This window comes from Pteronotus mesoamericanus, unplaced genomic scaffold (assembly GCF_021234165.1).
Source record: "Pteronotus mesoamericanus isolate MK-2021 breed Mesoamerican mustached bat unplaced genomic scaffold, CSHL_Meso_final contig_221, whole genome shotgun sequence".
Lineage (NCBI taxonomy): Eukaryota > Metazoa > Chordata > Mammalia > Chiroptera > Mormoopidae > Pteronotus > Pteronotus mesoamericanus.
Window position 1 is genome coordinate 15,905,184 of NW_026555092.1, and position 15,042 is coordinate 15,920,225.

At 48.8% G+C, this 15,042-nt stretch overlaps 1 protein-coding gene across 6 annotated transcripts in view; it reads left to right on the forward strand.

The window, feature by feature from the left end:
• Positions 1–13,520, forward strand: part of CTPS1 (CTP synthase 1) — a 30,286-nt gene extending 16,766 nt beyond the window's left edge. For 5 of the 6 annotated variants that reach the window (XM_054572058.1, XM_054572059.1, XM_054572057.1 and 2 more), the window contains 11 exons: positions 381–513; positions 3,089–3,177; positions 4,215–4,309; positions 4,958–5,020; positions 6,887–6,930; positions 8,297–8,393; positions 9,646–9,701; positions 9,794–9,890; positions 10,467–10,611; positions 11,188–11,274; positions 12,648–13,520. In XM_054572058.1, coding sequence (XP_054428033.1) covers positions 381–513; positions 3,089–3,177; positions 4,215–4,309; positions 4,958–5,020; positions 6,887–6,930; positions 8,297–8,393; positions 9,646–9,701; positions 9,794–9,890; positions 10,467–10,611; positions 11,188–11,272 — 904 coding nt within the window. In that variant the 3' untranslated portion in view covers positions 11,273–11,274; positions 12,648–13,520. Of the gene's footprint in view, positions 1–380; positions 514–3,088; positions 3,178–4,214; positions 4,310–4,957; positions 5,021–6,886; positions 6,931–8,296; positions 8,394–9,645; positions 9,702–9,793; positions 9,891–10,466; positions 10,612–11,187; positions 11,275–12,644 lie in introns of all 6 variants that reach the window. The other variant, XM_054572056.1, reaches the window with a different exon arrangement.
• The last annotated feature ends 1,522 nt before the right edge of the window (positions 13,521–15,042 follow it).

The following is a 15,042-nucleotide window of genomic DNA, read 5'->3' on the forward strand; positions in this document are numbered from 1 at the left end:
TTGGTAAAATAATATGTGTGAGGCTTTTTAAAAAATATTTATTGGAGTGACATTGGTTAATAAAATTATATAGATTTCAGATGTACAGTTCTATAGTATGTCATCTGCATGTATTGTATTGTGTGTTCAGCACCCCTGTACACTTGAGATTTTGAAGCCGTCTCTTTGTAACAGCTTCTAAAATTCTATTTTGTTAACAAGTCTGCCACATTGATCTGAAAACTGTTTCCTCTTTACTGTTTGGAATATAGACCTCAGATAATAGCCACTCCTGTTAAATTCTTCCCAGACTTGTTTTTCTTCTATTTTTAAGGAGTTTTGATCTCATAGTTGTATGTACATTCTAAATAATTTGTTATTTCTTGACTTTTGATTGATAGATACGATCGCTTGCTAGAGACCTGCTCGATTGCCCTTGTGGGCAAGTACACCAAGTTCTCAGACTCATACGCTTCTGTCATTAAAGCTCTGGAACATTCCGCGCTGGCCATCAACCACAAGTTGGAAATCAAGGTAAGGATGGCGGCAGGCACAGCTGAGGCATGAACAGGGAGGCCATGAGCAGTCCTGTATGTGATGCGTATCTGCTTTATATTTTTGGAGCTCAGAGATTCTTTTTAGGAATAGAAAAGATTTATGGTGGGCTCCTGCCTTTGAGAGTACGGTAGAGCATTTTCAGGAAATAATGAAGGGGAGAAGTGGTCAGAGTAGAAGCTGAGGGACAGTGAATGCTTGGGTCTGAATATGAAGTGACCTGGTAAAATTGCCCCATATGGATGGGGGAGCCCTGGCCGGCCGGATGCACTCTGAACAGTTGCTGGTTCCATTTCCCCCCGTCTCTGAAGTGGGAATGCTAATATCCACCCCATAGAGCTGGGAGGTTTCTCAGAAATACGTATCCAGATGCCCAGTCAGTGCTGGGAACGCGGGCGGGACCCAGTAAATAGCAGTTACGAGTTCTGCTCTGGGACTGGTGGGCAGAGCTGGGCTGGGGCAGTGTCAGCACACGGTCCCTGCCTGCCTCCCTAAGGCGGCGGAGTGTCAAGGTTCGTGAGTTCAAGAGCCACATGGCCAGCGCTTAACGTCTGGCTTTGTTTTTTACAAGATATGTGACTCTGGGCAAGTTACTTAACCCTCTTTGTGTTTCAGTTTCCTTCCCTTTAAAAAGGGGTAGTGATAGTACCTTCCTTCTCGGGTCATTATAAGAATTAAATGCATTCATATGAAGCGCTGAGTGCTGTGCCCTCACGGGGAAGTATTGTCTGTGTTCGCTCTTCTGGAGAACCTTCCACCTGTGCCTTCCATACGTTTTCCCCAGTGTCGTAGCTCCCAGCTGCGGCTTTTCAGGAGGAGATTGCTCACTATGGTCACTGGGGTTTGCCCCCTGTTTCTTCATGTGTTTCTCAGTGTAATAATGTAGTTTGCTTTGTGTTGGTGAACAGGTTCCTGTAGAAAGACTTGTTACACATTTTTTAAGAATTACAGGACCTCATTACCTGCCCTGACTATTTTTTGCTAGTTCTTTGGATCATTAATTTGTTTTATCCACTTGGAGGTGGTCTGTGCCTATCGAGTGTTAGATGGTAGAGGTGAGAGGTGATGAGAAAGTCGTTGGGGTCTCTTAGGTGTGACAGGAGCTCACAGAAGACAGGTGGTCCAGCCTTGGTAGATGTGCGAGAAAGGTAGACTTCCCCCATGGAGGGACACCTGGGCGACTTTGGGAGATGGATGAGGCAGGAGGGAAAGGCATTCCGGCAGGAGGTCCAGCATATCCAAGGGCCTGGAGACAGGGAAGAGCTGGGAATTGGAGGATGTCTGGAGATAGGCGGTGAAGGCTGGTCACGAACCTCCTCAACTGGGCCATGCCTGGATCTTGCCTCAACATTCAGGGAAATCAGGGCAGGAAGAAATAGGCAGTCGAGCAATCTAATTAAAAAGTGGGTGAAAGATCCGAACAGAAACTTTCGTAAAAGATGCCCATGATATATGTGAAAAGATGCTCAATATCTTTTTATTTGTCAGAGAAATAAATGCAAATTAAATCACATGCGATACCGGCACATGCTGACCAGAGTGGGTAAGAGTGGCGGTGAGGATGTAGAAGTCACCCTTGGCTGGTGGCGATGTGAAATGGTACGGCCCCCCAGAAAGTAGTCTGGCAGTCTCCTGTCAGGTTAAATGTACCCTCACTGCATGACCCAGCACTTCCACTCCCGGATATTTACTCGAGAAAGGAAAATGTGTACACAAATATTTTTGTGTGAATGGACCAATTATTCGTAATAGCCAAAATCTGAAAACAACCCAAACGTCCAGAAGGAGTCAGCGAATGAACACGTTGTGGTATATTCCTACCGTGGACAACTGCTCAGCAATAAAAAAGAACATGCTACAGTATACACAGCAACGTGGACGAATCTCAAAAACATGCTGAACAAAAGAAGCCGGACAGAACAGGCCCTTTTACTGTATGGGGCCAGTTATGTGACGTTCTAGAAGATGCAAAACCTGTGGTGATGGAAAGCAGGCGGGAGGTGGTTTGCGGGCGACAAAGGGAACTTTTGGGGATGACAGTAACTTTTTATACTTGGATCAAGGTTTGGGGGGCCCACCTCTGAGTGAGTGATAAAACTCATACGAGTGGCCACAAAAGGGCCCCTGGTCTGTTTGAGGCCGCGAGTGTCTGCTTGAGGCCTGGGGCATATACTGTGCTTATGTTTTACTGTGTGTAGATTGAATTTGAATGAAGTTGAAAAAGATGAACAGCAATCTAGGTAGAGGATGAATGGGAAAATAGAACAGAGAGAACACTCTAGAATCCGTTCCAGCAGGTCCTAAACAGAGTACCAAGCGCATAGAGATGTGTTTGGGAGTTCAATGATTCTGAAGGAAATGCTTGTATTTTAAAGTAATAGAAGGGTTTTAGAGTTTACTTTAAGTGCTTACGAGGTTTAAATCTCTTAAGAGCATCATTTTAAAGCTATTTTAAAATTGAGAAAGTTGGGACATGGATAAGGTCATTTGTAAGATACGAAAGAACGTGGCCCTGGAGTCACGGGCCTGCCTTTCCCCGCCTGCCCGCTCCCAGTACATCGATTCCACGGACCTGGAGCCAAGCACCTTGCAGGAGGAGCCCGTGCGCTACCACGAAGCCTGGCAGAAGCTCTGCAGCGCCCAGTGAGTAGCTCTGCCTCTGCTTTTCAGGGACTTGGGTTTGTTTTCGTTTTTGTTTTAGATATTACTTGTTTTTAGAGAGAGGGGAAGGGAGGGAGAAAGAGAGAGAGAGAAACATCGATGTGGGAGAGAGACAGCAATCGATTGCCTCTCATACGTGCTTCGACGGAGGGCCCAACCCGCAACCCAGGCACATGCCCTGACCAGGGATTGAACCAGCAACCTTTCATGTTGTTTGACGACGCCCAGCCAACTGAGCCACTTTGGTCAGGGTGGCTTGGGGTTGTTTTAATGGACAAAGTGCTGCGCTTTCATGTGCTGGTGGTAAATCTACTTGTTTAACTATTTTTTAATTATTGAAAAGACTACATACTGGGTGATTTAAACTTCACCAAAATGCAGCTTCTCAGTGTAGTTGAATCTGAAAGGAACTTGTTCTGATTTTATTGATACTGTTTTCTGTATGCATCTATTAATGAGGCTTATTTAAAGATCTTCAGAAGATTTGATGAGTATTTGTCAGTAGAGTCTCGTGAGTAGTTTGTTTTCAGCAGCTGCTATTTATAATCATAAAACATGAGCAAGAATTTCTAGTTCACAAGAAGAACTGACTGTTGCTGCAACAGTGGCCGAGACCCTAGGTCGGAGGGGCCCCCTGAGCTGATGCGGAAGGGCCCCTTCCCACGCAGAGAGCCAAGAGGTTAAAGAAATTGGGTTTATGTTAATACAGATTAAAAATTAGGAAAGAAGCCCTGCCTGTGACAAATACTGTGGGGTAGCAGTATTCCACTTCTGTGCAGCATCTTTTTTTTCTTGTTGTGAGCACTTTGTAACGTCACTAAGAAAAGCCCGTGGTCGTGTGTTTCCTAAGTTCACGGTGTCCCCGTTCAGCTCACTGGCAGTCCTGAAATCGCAGGCAGTCCCGTGCAAAGCGGGGATTAACGTCGGCGCGTCGGGCACTGGGCAGTGGCTCCGTGGGTGGTTACTGGGAGCTGGCCTGGTGGAAAGGGGGCCGCCTTGTGTTGTGCTCTCTTGTACAGCGGAGTGCTGGTCCCAGGGGGATTTGGTGTCCGAGGGACAGAAGGAAAAATCCAAGCTATTGCCTGGGCCCGGAAGCAGAAGAAGCCCTTTTTGGGTAAGATGTGGGAAGGGACACAGGGAAGGTGCCAGCAGGAGCCTGTATGTGAAATGGGATTACCAAAACAAAATGCAGGCCTTTGGGGTTCTGTTTGGGAGAAATTCAAAACCTCCTTTAAAATGTGAAGTTTAAACTTTGAGTTGCATGTAGATGCAGTGTGAGTGTCAAAGCGTGAGATCCCAGGAAATCTTGTTCATTTACTGAACTTGGCTTTTGGGCAAGACATGAGAGACTGTTTTCCATCCTCACGTGAACCACCAGCTGACTGTACGGGAGCAAAGTGGTTTGGGGTGCTTCCTTGTGATGTGGAGTTAGTGATTTTCAGCTTGACCAGTTGTAAATGGAAACTTAATGAGGTGGGGTAGGAAACTTGACTTTTTGAGGAACTGAATAGAATATTGTTTTTTCCTAAAATTGGGTAACTTCCCAAACCTGGAGTCTTCACATGCACTTAGATCCAGATTTTGAAATCTGATACAGATAAAACAAAGCCAGCGTGCTTGTGTACAGCAGGGAGTTAGGAGAACTTGTCGTTGGAGTGCTGTGGGCCAGCAGGGCGTGCAGGCCCGGCGGGCTGGTGGGAAACGCGGCCACACGGCCTGATTCTCAGTGGGGTTTCACTTGTTTTTCTCTCCTACCTGCAAGGCGTGTGCTTAGGAATGCAGCTGGCGGTGGTTGAATTTTCGAGAAATGTGCTGGGATGGCAAGGTAAGTGTCTACTAGAAAACTTGTTAAATCTTGCTTCAGTGTTCAGGAGGGTGTGAAGCCTGGTGCCTTTTGGGTCAGTGGGAGCGTGGAGGAGGACGGGCCCGGTGGCTCAGCACCTCTCGGGGCGCGGTCATGGGAGCTCCACTGAGGAAAGGCACGGCTCTTCCAGGCAAAACCCCAGGAACGGAGGGGGAGCACAGCCGAGCCCGCTCTCTGACCCCGTATTTCCTGCTCTGGAGAGACTCACACTTTAGTTGCTGCGGTGACCACCCCTGACCTGGTGTCCGGAGAGAAAACTCTGGCCTGTGTGTGGCTGTGCAGTTACTATGAACTTGGGCTGTGGGGCTGTTCAGACCAGAGCAGAAATTCTGATTTTATCACTTGTTATGGGTAATTCTAGCAAGTTCCTTAGCCTTTCTGGGCCTCTGTACCTTGTAAAATGGGGTGATAATGGTGTCCATTTTACATGGTTGTAGAAAGTCAGTGAAATGATGCACTTGGATAGTCCCAGCACAGGGATGGCAAATAGGAAATAATCCTATTGGCTCTGTGCCTGGCTAACTGGATCACAGTGTCCAGACCATCCCCAAACTCGGTGGCTTCCAACATAGTAGTCTGTTTCTCAGTATTCTGTGGGGTGACGGGCGTTTTGTTCCATGTGACGTGTCTGAGGTCACCCTGCCCAGCATTCAGCTCTGCGCAACAGGGGCATTGCAAAGGTCCCTCCATGGCAGCTCATTAGTTACTAATTCCGCCCGAGCTGCCTCACAGCATGGAGGCCCACTGTGTGAGCACTTGGTAAGCTTGCCGATGTCCCGTGGCCAAGCCAAGAGTCGGTGGTGGGGGACGGGACAGCCACACCGTGTGAATACTGGGCTTGTGGTCCATCGGGGCCGCCACGGGAAGAGTCTGCCACGGCCCCCTAGTCCCTGTAGCCCAGCTGACAGTCTAGATTTTCAGAAAGACCTCATGAGTTAGTTCTAAGAAAAAGAACCAAAGCCACCTGAAGGAATGTACAAGTGGTCTGGCTTTGCAAAGTACGTGGGATTCTCCTGTGGCCCTGCTGCTCACAGCTGGGCTCGGTTCCCGTTTTCTCTGAGAGGTTGCCTCAGCGACGCCGTGGCGATGGTGCCCGCTCTTGGAGGCAGCGTGCCCTTAGGTGCTGGCTGCTGAGCAGGTGCTGTTTTACCCCCCACCACCTAGAGCTGGTCCTCTGGGCACCGTCGGCCTGTCACAGCCGTCACCTCCTGCCGCCACGCAGCTTTCCCAGGGATGAGTGGCCTGGTGATGATGAGCTCTCCTTCAGCTGAGGCCCGGCAGGGGGTGGTACCCAGCCCGTTCAGATAGAAAGACCAGACATGCAGTACCAGGGGCCGGTGCTTTTCCTTTCAGTCTTTAGTGGTGTTGCTTATGGTTACGTGACTAGTTCAGTAAAAGATAGAAAGGTTATTTACGTTTTCAGATCAACTAATTTCTGATTTAGCTATTGAGTGAAGCAGTTGAGTAGGGCAATGTGTAAGATGCTGAGGATGAAAGAAATAGTACTTGCTCATGTTGGAGAGAGATGGCCTGAAACAGCAACTGAAAAAGCTTGAGATTGCAGTTGGTTTCTACATCCCCATTTTGTACAGCTTTTACCGAGACCACAGACTACAGTAACAGACTACAGAGAGTTGCCGATTTAATGGAAAAAATGTGCTTGTGTGTGGTTTTTATATCTTTAAAATATTGTCTTGATTTTTTGTTCTAATCACTGAATGACTTTAAACAGGAGGGAAATTGTGATTGAGAGCTTATGAATGAAACTTTTAAATAATGAGGTTTGTTTGTAAATATTTTCATAACACAAATATTTGGATTTTTCAGATGCCAATTCCACAGAGTTCGACCCCAACACCAGTCATCCTGTGGTGAGTCCAGTGTTTGAATCTCCCCGGGGCTCACAGGTGTCGAGGGGTCGCTCACAAAAGTGGTCGATGGTGGTTAGAGGCAGGAAATGAGACCATGTGGGTGCATCCCAGGGGACCCTGGGGGCCTGCACTTTCACACCTGCTGGACAGGAAGGATTTTCTTTTTTGTTGTGTGATTTCTCACTGCTCTTCCCAGTTTGTTTTTACAGTAAGTTTTAAGGACTGGTGCCGCCCCATCCAACCAGGGGGAATCCTGATTAAAATAGTTCCCCATTCCAACTCCCCTGAGCTGCCAGGAGCACTTTGTAATAGTACTGATATGAAACGTTTACTGGAGCTTTTAGTGTGCTGGGTGGCGGTCGCTCCTTTAGACACAGGGATGGGTAAAAGTCGGTTTGCCATTGTTTGGAAAACTCTATAATACAAGAATAAATAAAACACAAAAATTGTTTTCTGTACTCACAACTGTAAGCCTACATTTGCCTACCCCTGTGTATTGATTCATTTAACCCCCACCATCTCTGGGAGATGGATGTATCATTAAAGAACTTCCGGAATACACTACCGATTTGTTTAATGGTAACCAAAGCCTTGGGAGATCCGCATACCTTGTGTTGTAGCTCCTACCAGAGGAATGTGGCTCATGGGCGCAGACGGTGCCCTATTTGTCTTTGAATCCCCGGCCCAGGGGGTGGGAAGCCTGTTCTCCACACTGAGGACACTGTTTTAAACACGATGGGCAAAGCTCTTGATCGCAAGGCTCTTCAGCATCATCAGTATGTGTCTGTTGACCTGAAATTGAACTCTGCTAATACTAAGACCTCAGGAGGAGAAGGACAAAGGCTTAGAACTGTGGTGGGGGTGGTGGGGGAGCAGGGCACAGAGGAAGTCAGACGCATGGGGCTGAGTGGGGGAAGGACTCTCTGGGCTGGGGGACCTCGCCGCTCCCTCCCGCAGACATTTGCTGAGCTCCCGTCAACACTCGGTGACCCTAGACGAGCATCCCTTTCCTCTGAGCCGCTCACGGGTCTGGCGGAGGGCACGTGTGTGATACCACGTCCCGTCTGGTGTGCATGTAGCAGTGTTGGTCTGTGTGGGGACTGTGCAGCCCAGCAGCACGTGTGAGCCCAGGTGCTGGGGGCAGGAACAGCTGCAGCTCATGAGGACAGGCCGGAGGATTCAGCCCCCTGCCTGGTGAAGGTTTAAAAATCCTCATTAGGAGGCATTTTCCCCTATGACAAATGTCTCCTACAAGGACAGGCTGGGGAATTGGAGCCTCCTCCCAGGCTCATCTCATTCAGTGCTGGGGGTCCGTCTCTAATGGAAGCAAAATGCTAGTACATGTTTGTATTTTCGACACCTCCAGGTCATAGACATGCCAGAACACAATCCTGGGCAGATGGGCGGGACCATGCGGCTGGGCAAGAGGAGAACCCTGTTCCAGACCAAGAACTCCGTCATGAGTAAGAGCTGCCCCGACTGGCCCAGTCGGGCTCGGCTCCCCCAGGACACGCGCGTCTTTGGGTGGTGCTGGACTCTGCTGTTTTTGGTTCTGCTCTTACTTGAGTTCTTTTCCCTGCCTAGTCATGCACTTTTAGGATGCACTGAAATAGGCAAAGCAGCAGTATGGGTCTTGGGCTGCAGGTAGTGCAGTCAGGGACCGGGGGGACCTTGGGTGTGGATGAGCCACCAGAATGAGGCAGTTAGGTGAAATCCATTGTAATCTGTTCCCTACCTAATCTATGAGATGGAACCATATGAAATTGCCAATGTTGGCAGTTTTTGTCCCACAAAAAAAATGGCAGCTTCATAAGGTTCAACTTAAATAGATTTAATTCTAAAATAGTATTTGCCAGTGCTAAAGATTTAGGGAAAAGGGGGGGCAGAAAATACTTAAGAAAATTAAGATTTAATTTTCTTGCCTACTGTGGAAATTCTGTCTATCCAGGGTGGGACAAAAGTAGGGTTACAGTTGTTCGTATGGAAACTAATACAGTAAGTATATAACAGTACAAGAATAACTGCTCCGTGTACTCGCAACTGTAACCCTGCTCTGCCCCGCCCTGTGTTAGCAGAGGCGGTTCCGTGTCTGTGTGGGGATGAGGAAGCAGTGTGGTTTGAGTCACTGGAATGATCTTTTAGTCCTTCCATCTCTAATGTTCTGTGCATTTGGGGATCTCACCTGGCAACCCCGAGTGAGTTTGTAAAACGGCCCACTTGCAAGTGCAGCTCTTAACTTGTCCATGGGCGGCCACTGCATCCTAAGGATCTCGACACCGATGACTTAACTGCCCGGTGCTGGTCCCAGTAGTCACCTGTGTGGCTCCTAAAACATCTCTTTCAGGGCTTCGGATGTTTGTTGCATCCTGATTTGTACTCCAAGGCAGTTTCCAGCAGAAAGCACTTTTTATCACGTGTTGTATCATGTGTACCATGTCAGTAATCACGTGTTGGGGGGCGGTGATGCACGCCTGTCTCTGTCGCAGTTTGTTTTGGTGTGGCTGGGAAGAGTCAAAGCCCAGGACTTGGTCTCGCTTGTGCTGATCCGAGCAGGTGGCCAGGGCGGGCAGGAGAATCACAGAACCAATCTACTAAGGCCTGGCCGTGTAATGATAAAACATGAAGGGGAAAGCAGAATGTGGCTGTGATTTTTTTTCTTTGTAAAATCAGAATTCTTTACATCAACTTGCTTTTCCTTTTTTTCTTTTTTGCCAGGGAAACTCTATGGAGATCCAGATTACTTGGAAGAGAGGCACCGCCACAGATTTGAGGTGAGGGATTGAGCTTCGTGACTTTTAAAATTGTGTTTGTTCTGTTACTTTGGAAACAAGAAGCTGAGAATTTATTCTTCATTCTTCAATAGGTGAATCCAGTCTTAAAAAAGTGTTTGGAGGAGCAAGGCTTGAAGTTCGTTGGCCAAGATGGTGGAGGAGAGAGAATGGAAATCGTGGAGTTGGAAGGTCATTACTTGGGCTGTTGTATTTAATGGAAAACTTAGTAGGGTTTTCTTGGCATGTGGGAAAATATAAAAATGTTAGTTGCTACTCTTGACCTAACAGGATTGGGAGCAGCACTGTGTTCTGAGGGGGCGGGTCTTGGTGAAGGAGGGGCCTGGAGCGCTGGGGCCCAGGGGCATCCCAGGGACGAACTTTACACTGTGGCCTTTGAGCAGCTGTTGCACCTCTGGCCTCAGTTGCTCATTCTCCGGAATGAGCGCGTGGACCCGGGATGTGAGCCGCGCGCGCCCCCTTTCTAATCTCTGGTGACCTGCATGACTCAGTGCCTTGGAAGTCCAGAGAGCCAGGGACGGGAACCTGGGGAGGCGGGCCCTTCGCCAGCAGTGTGACAGCCTGCAGGGAGGGGCCGTCAGATCTCCCATGCCTGTGGGTACTTTGACTCAGGCTCCCATCAAGAAGCTGTTTTCAGATAATTATAGTGTTTGTGGAATGTGAAACATTTAACAAGCTTTTTCTCCTCGTCGGCATTTGATGTGCAAACACATAATGAAGCGGTGTCTCTTGGCATTTCTGTTTCAGATCATCCCTTCTTTGTTGGGGTTCAGTACCACCCTGAGTTCCTGTCTAGGCCCATCAAGCCGTCCCCACCGTACTTCGGCCTCCTCCTGGCCTCCGTGGGGCGGCTCCAGCATTACCTCCAGAAAGGCTGCAGGCTCTCGCCCAGGTGCGGTCAGGCTTCTTCAGTCCCTCAGGCGGCCACGGATTCCCTACCGCGAGCTGTCGCCCCCGTGGTGATGCGCGGAGCCGCGGGCGCCGGGGGCCTGGCTGGGTGCTCCTTCTCACCCTGGCATGCAAGTGACCTCCCCTGGGACTTCCTCGGGCTGCTCCTGTGCCACCCGTGACCTTCTCCTGGCCCTGTGGTCGGGTCTCCCGCTCTGTGGCATCGGGGTTCCAGGATTACATTGATAAATAGAACCGTGCTGTCCAAGGGCGCCTGGTTTCGCCCAGGGTGTCGGCCACAGCCGGGGTAGTCCCACCCCCCTGCGCACCTTCATCCGGAACCGCTTAGTTCCTCTGAGTTGGTGGTGAGGGTGTCATGACTGAAGTATAATCCAAATGTCTGTCTTTTGTAACTAGAAGAAATTGTACAATTTTATGCTAAATATGTCATGTAGCAAAGAACCTTTCTGGTTTCTGCCGGGTGCAAACGCGTGTCCGTATGGTAACGGTGATTATAAAAACAGGGAAGTTAAGCAAGTTTTTGGTGGGAGATGATGAATAAACTGTATGAATTCTACAGGGACACATATAGTGACAGAAGTGGAAGCAGCTCCCCGGACTCAGAAATCACTGAATTGAAGTTTCCATCAATAAATCATGACTGAAGGTAACATATACATTTTTAACCTTTAGTTCAGTGTTTGTTTTTTTTAATAAACGGTGATAACACTAAAATTGTAAAAATATGAGTTTAGGGTTAAAATTTTTATCTGTCAGAGACGGAAAATGGTGAGGCGGGCATGGGCATCAAATGGGTGAGACCCCTCCAAGGACATGCCGTGACCCACCCGGCTCTGGGGGCGCCAGTCCTGGGCAGTCGTCTCCTTACCGGTTGACGCATTCAGGCGCCAGCCTCACCATATCTGGGAGAACTGGATTCCCAGCCCTTCGATGCCGCGTGTATCCATAAACACAGAGCTCTCGAAGGAGGTAACAGATGTGACAATCTGGTGTTTGTCGTTTTTGCAGAGCCTCATGCTTTCGTTAGGAAGTGCTTTAAAAGTGATACATGCAGCGCTTCAATGTTAATTGCTGCTTATTCTGAAAATCCCTTCAAATTCAAACAATTTTTGAACAAACTTTGGATGTTTGTTTCCATAGTGACCGGATATGTAAGTCTATAAAGTACAGTAGCTGAGCGCACTGCCATGAAGGGTGTGAAGTCCTGCTAAGATAACTGAGTGAGCTATGTCAGCAAAAGCAGTCTGCTGCTGAGGGTACCAGAGCGGGGTTGGGGTGTCAGTCAGTTATCTGTGCGGTCTGAAAGGAGAGCCAGGGATGTGGCCTGGTCTCTCATTTGGTAGGGGGCAGGGCCATCACAGGTAAGAGGAGCTCTTGCCCGGGGCATGGGCAGGTCGCCTCCCTGGCTCCTGCACACCTTGCATGCACCACCAGTGGCCTGTGCATTGCACAGGTCTGGTCGAATGGGCTCATGACTGGCCCCTCGGCCTTGGTTGATGAGCACCTGGCCGTGACAACAGGAATGAGGGGGGTGGGCGAGGGGGGTGGGTTTGTACCGGAGGAGGGTGGCGGTTGCTCACCCTCTGCTGCGTGGACTTGTCCGTGCTCTCCACCTGCGGGTGTGCGAGAGCCTGCCCGAGAGCCTGAGAAATTGCCACAAAAAGGAAACTTCAACAGTAAAGGGGTAGATACTTGGTCAATTATATAGAATTTCTTAATGCCTCACTAAATGGAGAATTCACTGTCCGTGGCCCTGTTGAGAGACTAGCTGCTGTGAAAAGAACTCTTCATTGGGGCAGATAGAGAGGCTCATGTAAGATCTTAAAAATGATTGATTTTATAGGAGTTACACATTTAGCTTGTAATTATTCATTTTAAGCTCTTATTACTGGTCTTGAAAGAAAAACAGACATAGTTTACCATAGCAGCTGATAAAAATTCTGACTTTCTACTTTAACATACATATCACAGAATTACTAATTTTGTTTTTTATTGTTTTTTATTTTTTGTTTTAAGCAGGGGTGATTCTTCAAGAGAGCCTTCAGACTTTGGGAGTTTACAGCTTTGATTTTACACTCAGCTTTTGACACCTCCTTTAAATTATGTTTTTATTAAGAATATTTTATTATGGGGGAAAGGTATTGGGAAGACTGTGACTCGCATGTCCCATCATGTGTATTGGCCCTTACACGGTGTGCTGCCTGGTGTTGACACTCTCCTTTTCGGCCCCCCAGCCTCAAACGAGAAGCGGGATGTCTGGGCAGGCGTGGGTGACAGACAGGGCTGGTGGGGTACCCGCCAGTCACCTCGTTTCTCCAGCGACCGCGGGTCTGTGGATTCAAGTGTGCAGCCTTTTGCTTCCAGGGAGGCCCAGCCCGCTACAAAGAGTACGCCAGGGCACGCAGCACGGAGGGTGACAGTATCTAATGCTCACAGCACTCGGTGCTGCCGACCTGAGGGCTTCCCGCCAAGGGCGGTGACGCCAGAAACAGCCTTGGCACTGCCCTGTGCCGCGGGGACTCTTCATGCCAACTGTGTTCAAAGCGATGGCCAGTTTGTGTCACATGGAACAGCAAGAAGTCCATGTGTCTGAAGCCCGATTTTAGAATCCCTGCTCTCTGGCTGTACTTCTCTCCTGGGGCTGGGAAACACTCCTTGCATCAAGGGGTCGCTTAAAAAAGAACAAAGAATTTTTGGGGGAAGCTGCCTCTAAAACCCTCTCACATATAGACAGCTTTGCTTGAAGCGTTTCTTCCTTCCAGGATGGTGTTACTGCAGTTGAAAGGCAATATGAAAATCTATTTTCTTCACAAGATGTAACAACAGGCACAGCTGTGTGCCCATTATATTCTGGCTGGACTTGTATACTCTTAACTTAAGAAATAAATAATGCAGAACAAGAGATGCGCACTTTGTGATTCTGTTTCTGTCACGGCCAATGGTGTCTAGTGTCAGACATGTCTGTGTGTGGTGGGTCACCTGAACTGTCATTCCCAGGCTTTCCTCCAGGTGAGCAGCCTCAAGCGGATGATCTGATAGTTTAAAACCTGTACACCAAAAATTGCGGTTTTGATTCCTGGTCAGGGTTCATACCTAGGTTGCAGGTTGGGTCCCAGTTGAGGCGCGTATGGGAGGCAGCCAGTCCATGTTTCTCACATCAATGTTTTTCTCCCTACCTCTCTCTCTCAAATCAATTTAAAAAACAAAACCGTATCCTTAGATTTAAAAAAAAAAAAAGACAAAAAAAAAAAAAAGGAACCAGAATTTCCTAAAAGACTTCAAATTTAGGTTCTCAGCATATAAAGATAGAGATTCAAAGAATCGTGGGTGCCCTGTGCCTGTTCAGTCTTGAGAAAGTGGGGACAAGACGCGTCATTCTGAAGGAGGCCGTCCTCTGCCGAGCAGGACCTGGGCCTCGCGCGGGGCCGGGGTGGAGCAGCAGGGCTGCTTCGTGCCCTACAGGTCCTGCTCCCCCAGCCTCAAGTCCGGGTCATGGTCCTGGGTGGTTTTTCCTTCAAAGTGAACCTAGCGATACTGAACGTGAGGCTGCTGAGCTCACCTCCTCACGAACTGTCTCCTCTGCAAAGGCTTGGGGCTCAGGCCAGGTTGCTTGTCAGCGGTCAACAGCATTCAGTCATTCTCGTCAGAAACGAGGGATTGCGGGGGGAGAGATTTTTCTCTCACTGCTGGGCTCCTCTGTAAGATCCAGAAAAGAAGTGGGTTCCCTTTAATGCTTTCACAGACTAGTCCAGGGTCACCCTCACTGCCGAAGCCCAGGAACTGCTGCTCCTTCCTCCTGACCCAAAACAGCCTAGCTGCCTTTGTCTCCGTTTCTCATGGCTGAAATAACGTGTCCTCACTCACTGTGGTCTTCATACTTGGCTGGTACAGTACTTTGAATGTGGCTGATCTGGTGAAAATTTATTTATTTTTAGCAATGGGAAGGGAGGGAAAGAGGGAGTGAAACATCAATGTGTGGTTGCCTCTCAAGCCCTACTGGGGACCTGGCTCACAATTCAGGCATGTGCCCTGACTGGGAATCGAGCCAGCGACCCCTTGATTTGCAGGTCGGCACTCAATCCACTGGGCCACACCAGCCAGGGCTAATGGGATGAATTAAAACCTCTTCCCTTGCCAGTGGTCACACCAGACAGTCATCAGTTATTTTTGTAAAAGCTATTCCCCCAGACTGAGGGGCTCTTGGCATACCCATTGGTGCCAGCTGCGCTCCCTGGGACAATGAGGACTTGAGTGGGTGTGGGGTGGTTTGCAAAAACTGCAATGGTTAGATGTCTGCCCCCTTGCCCCCACCTTGAAGAGTGCCTCAAGTGACCAGTTGATAGGTGCTGGCCACTTGAACAACTTTGTAGGAAAGGGACCACCGATGCCTTTCCAGTGCTGAGGAAGCCTGACC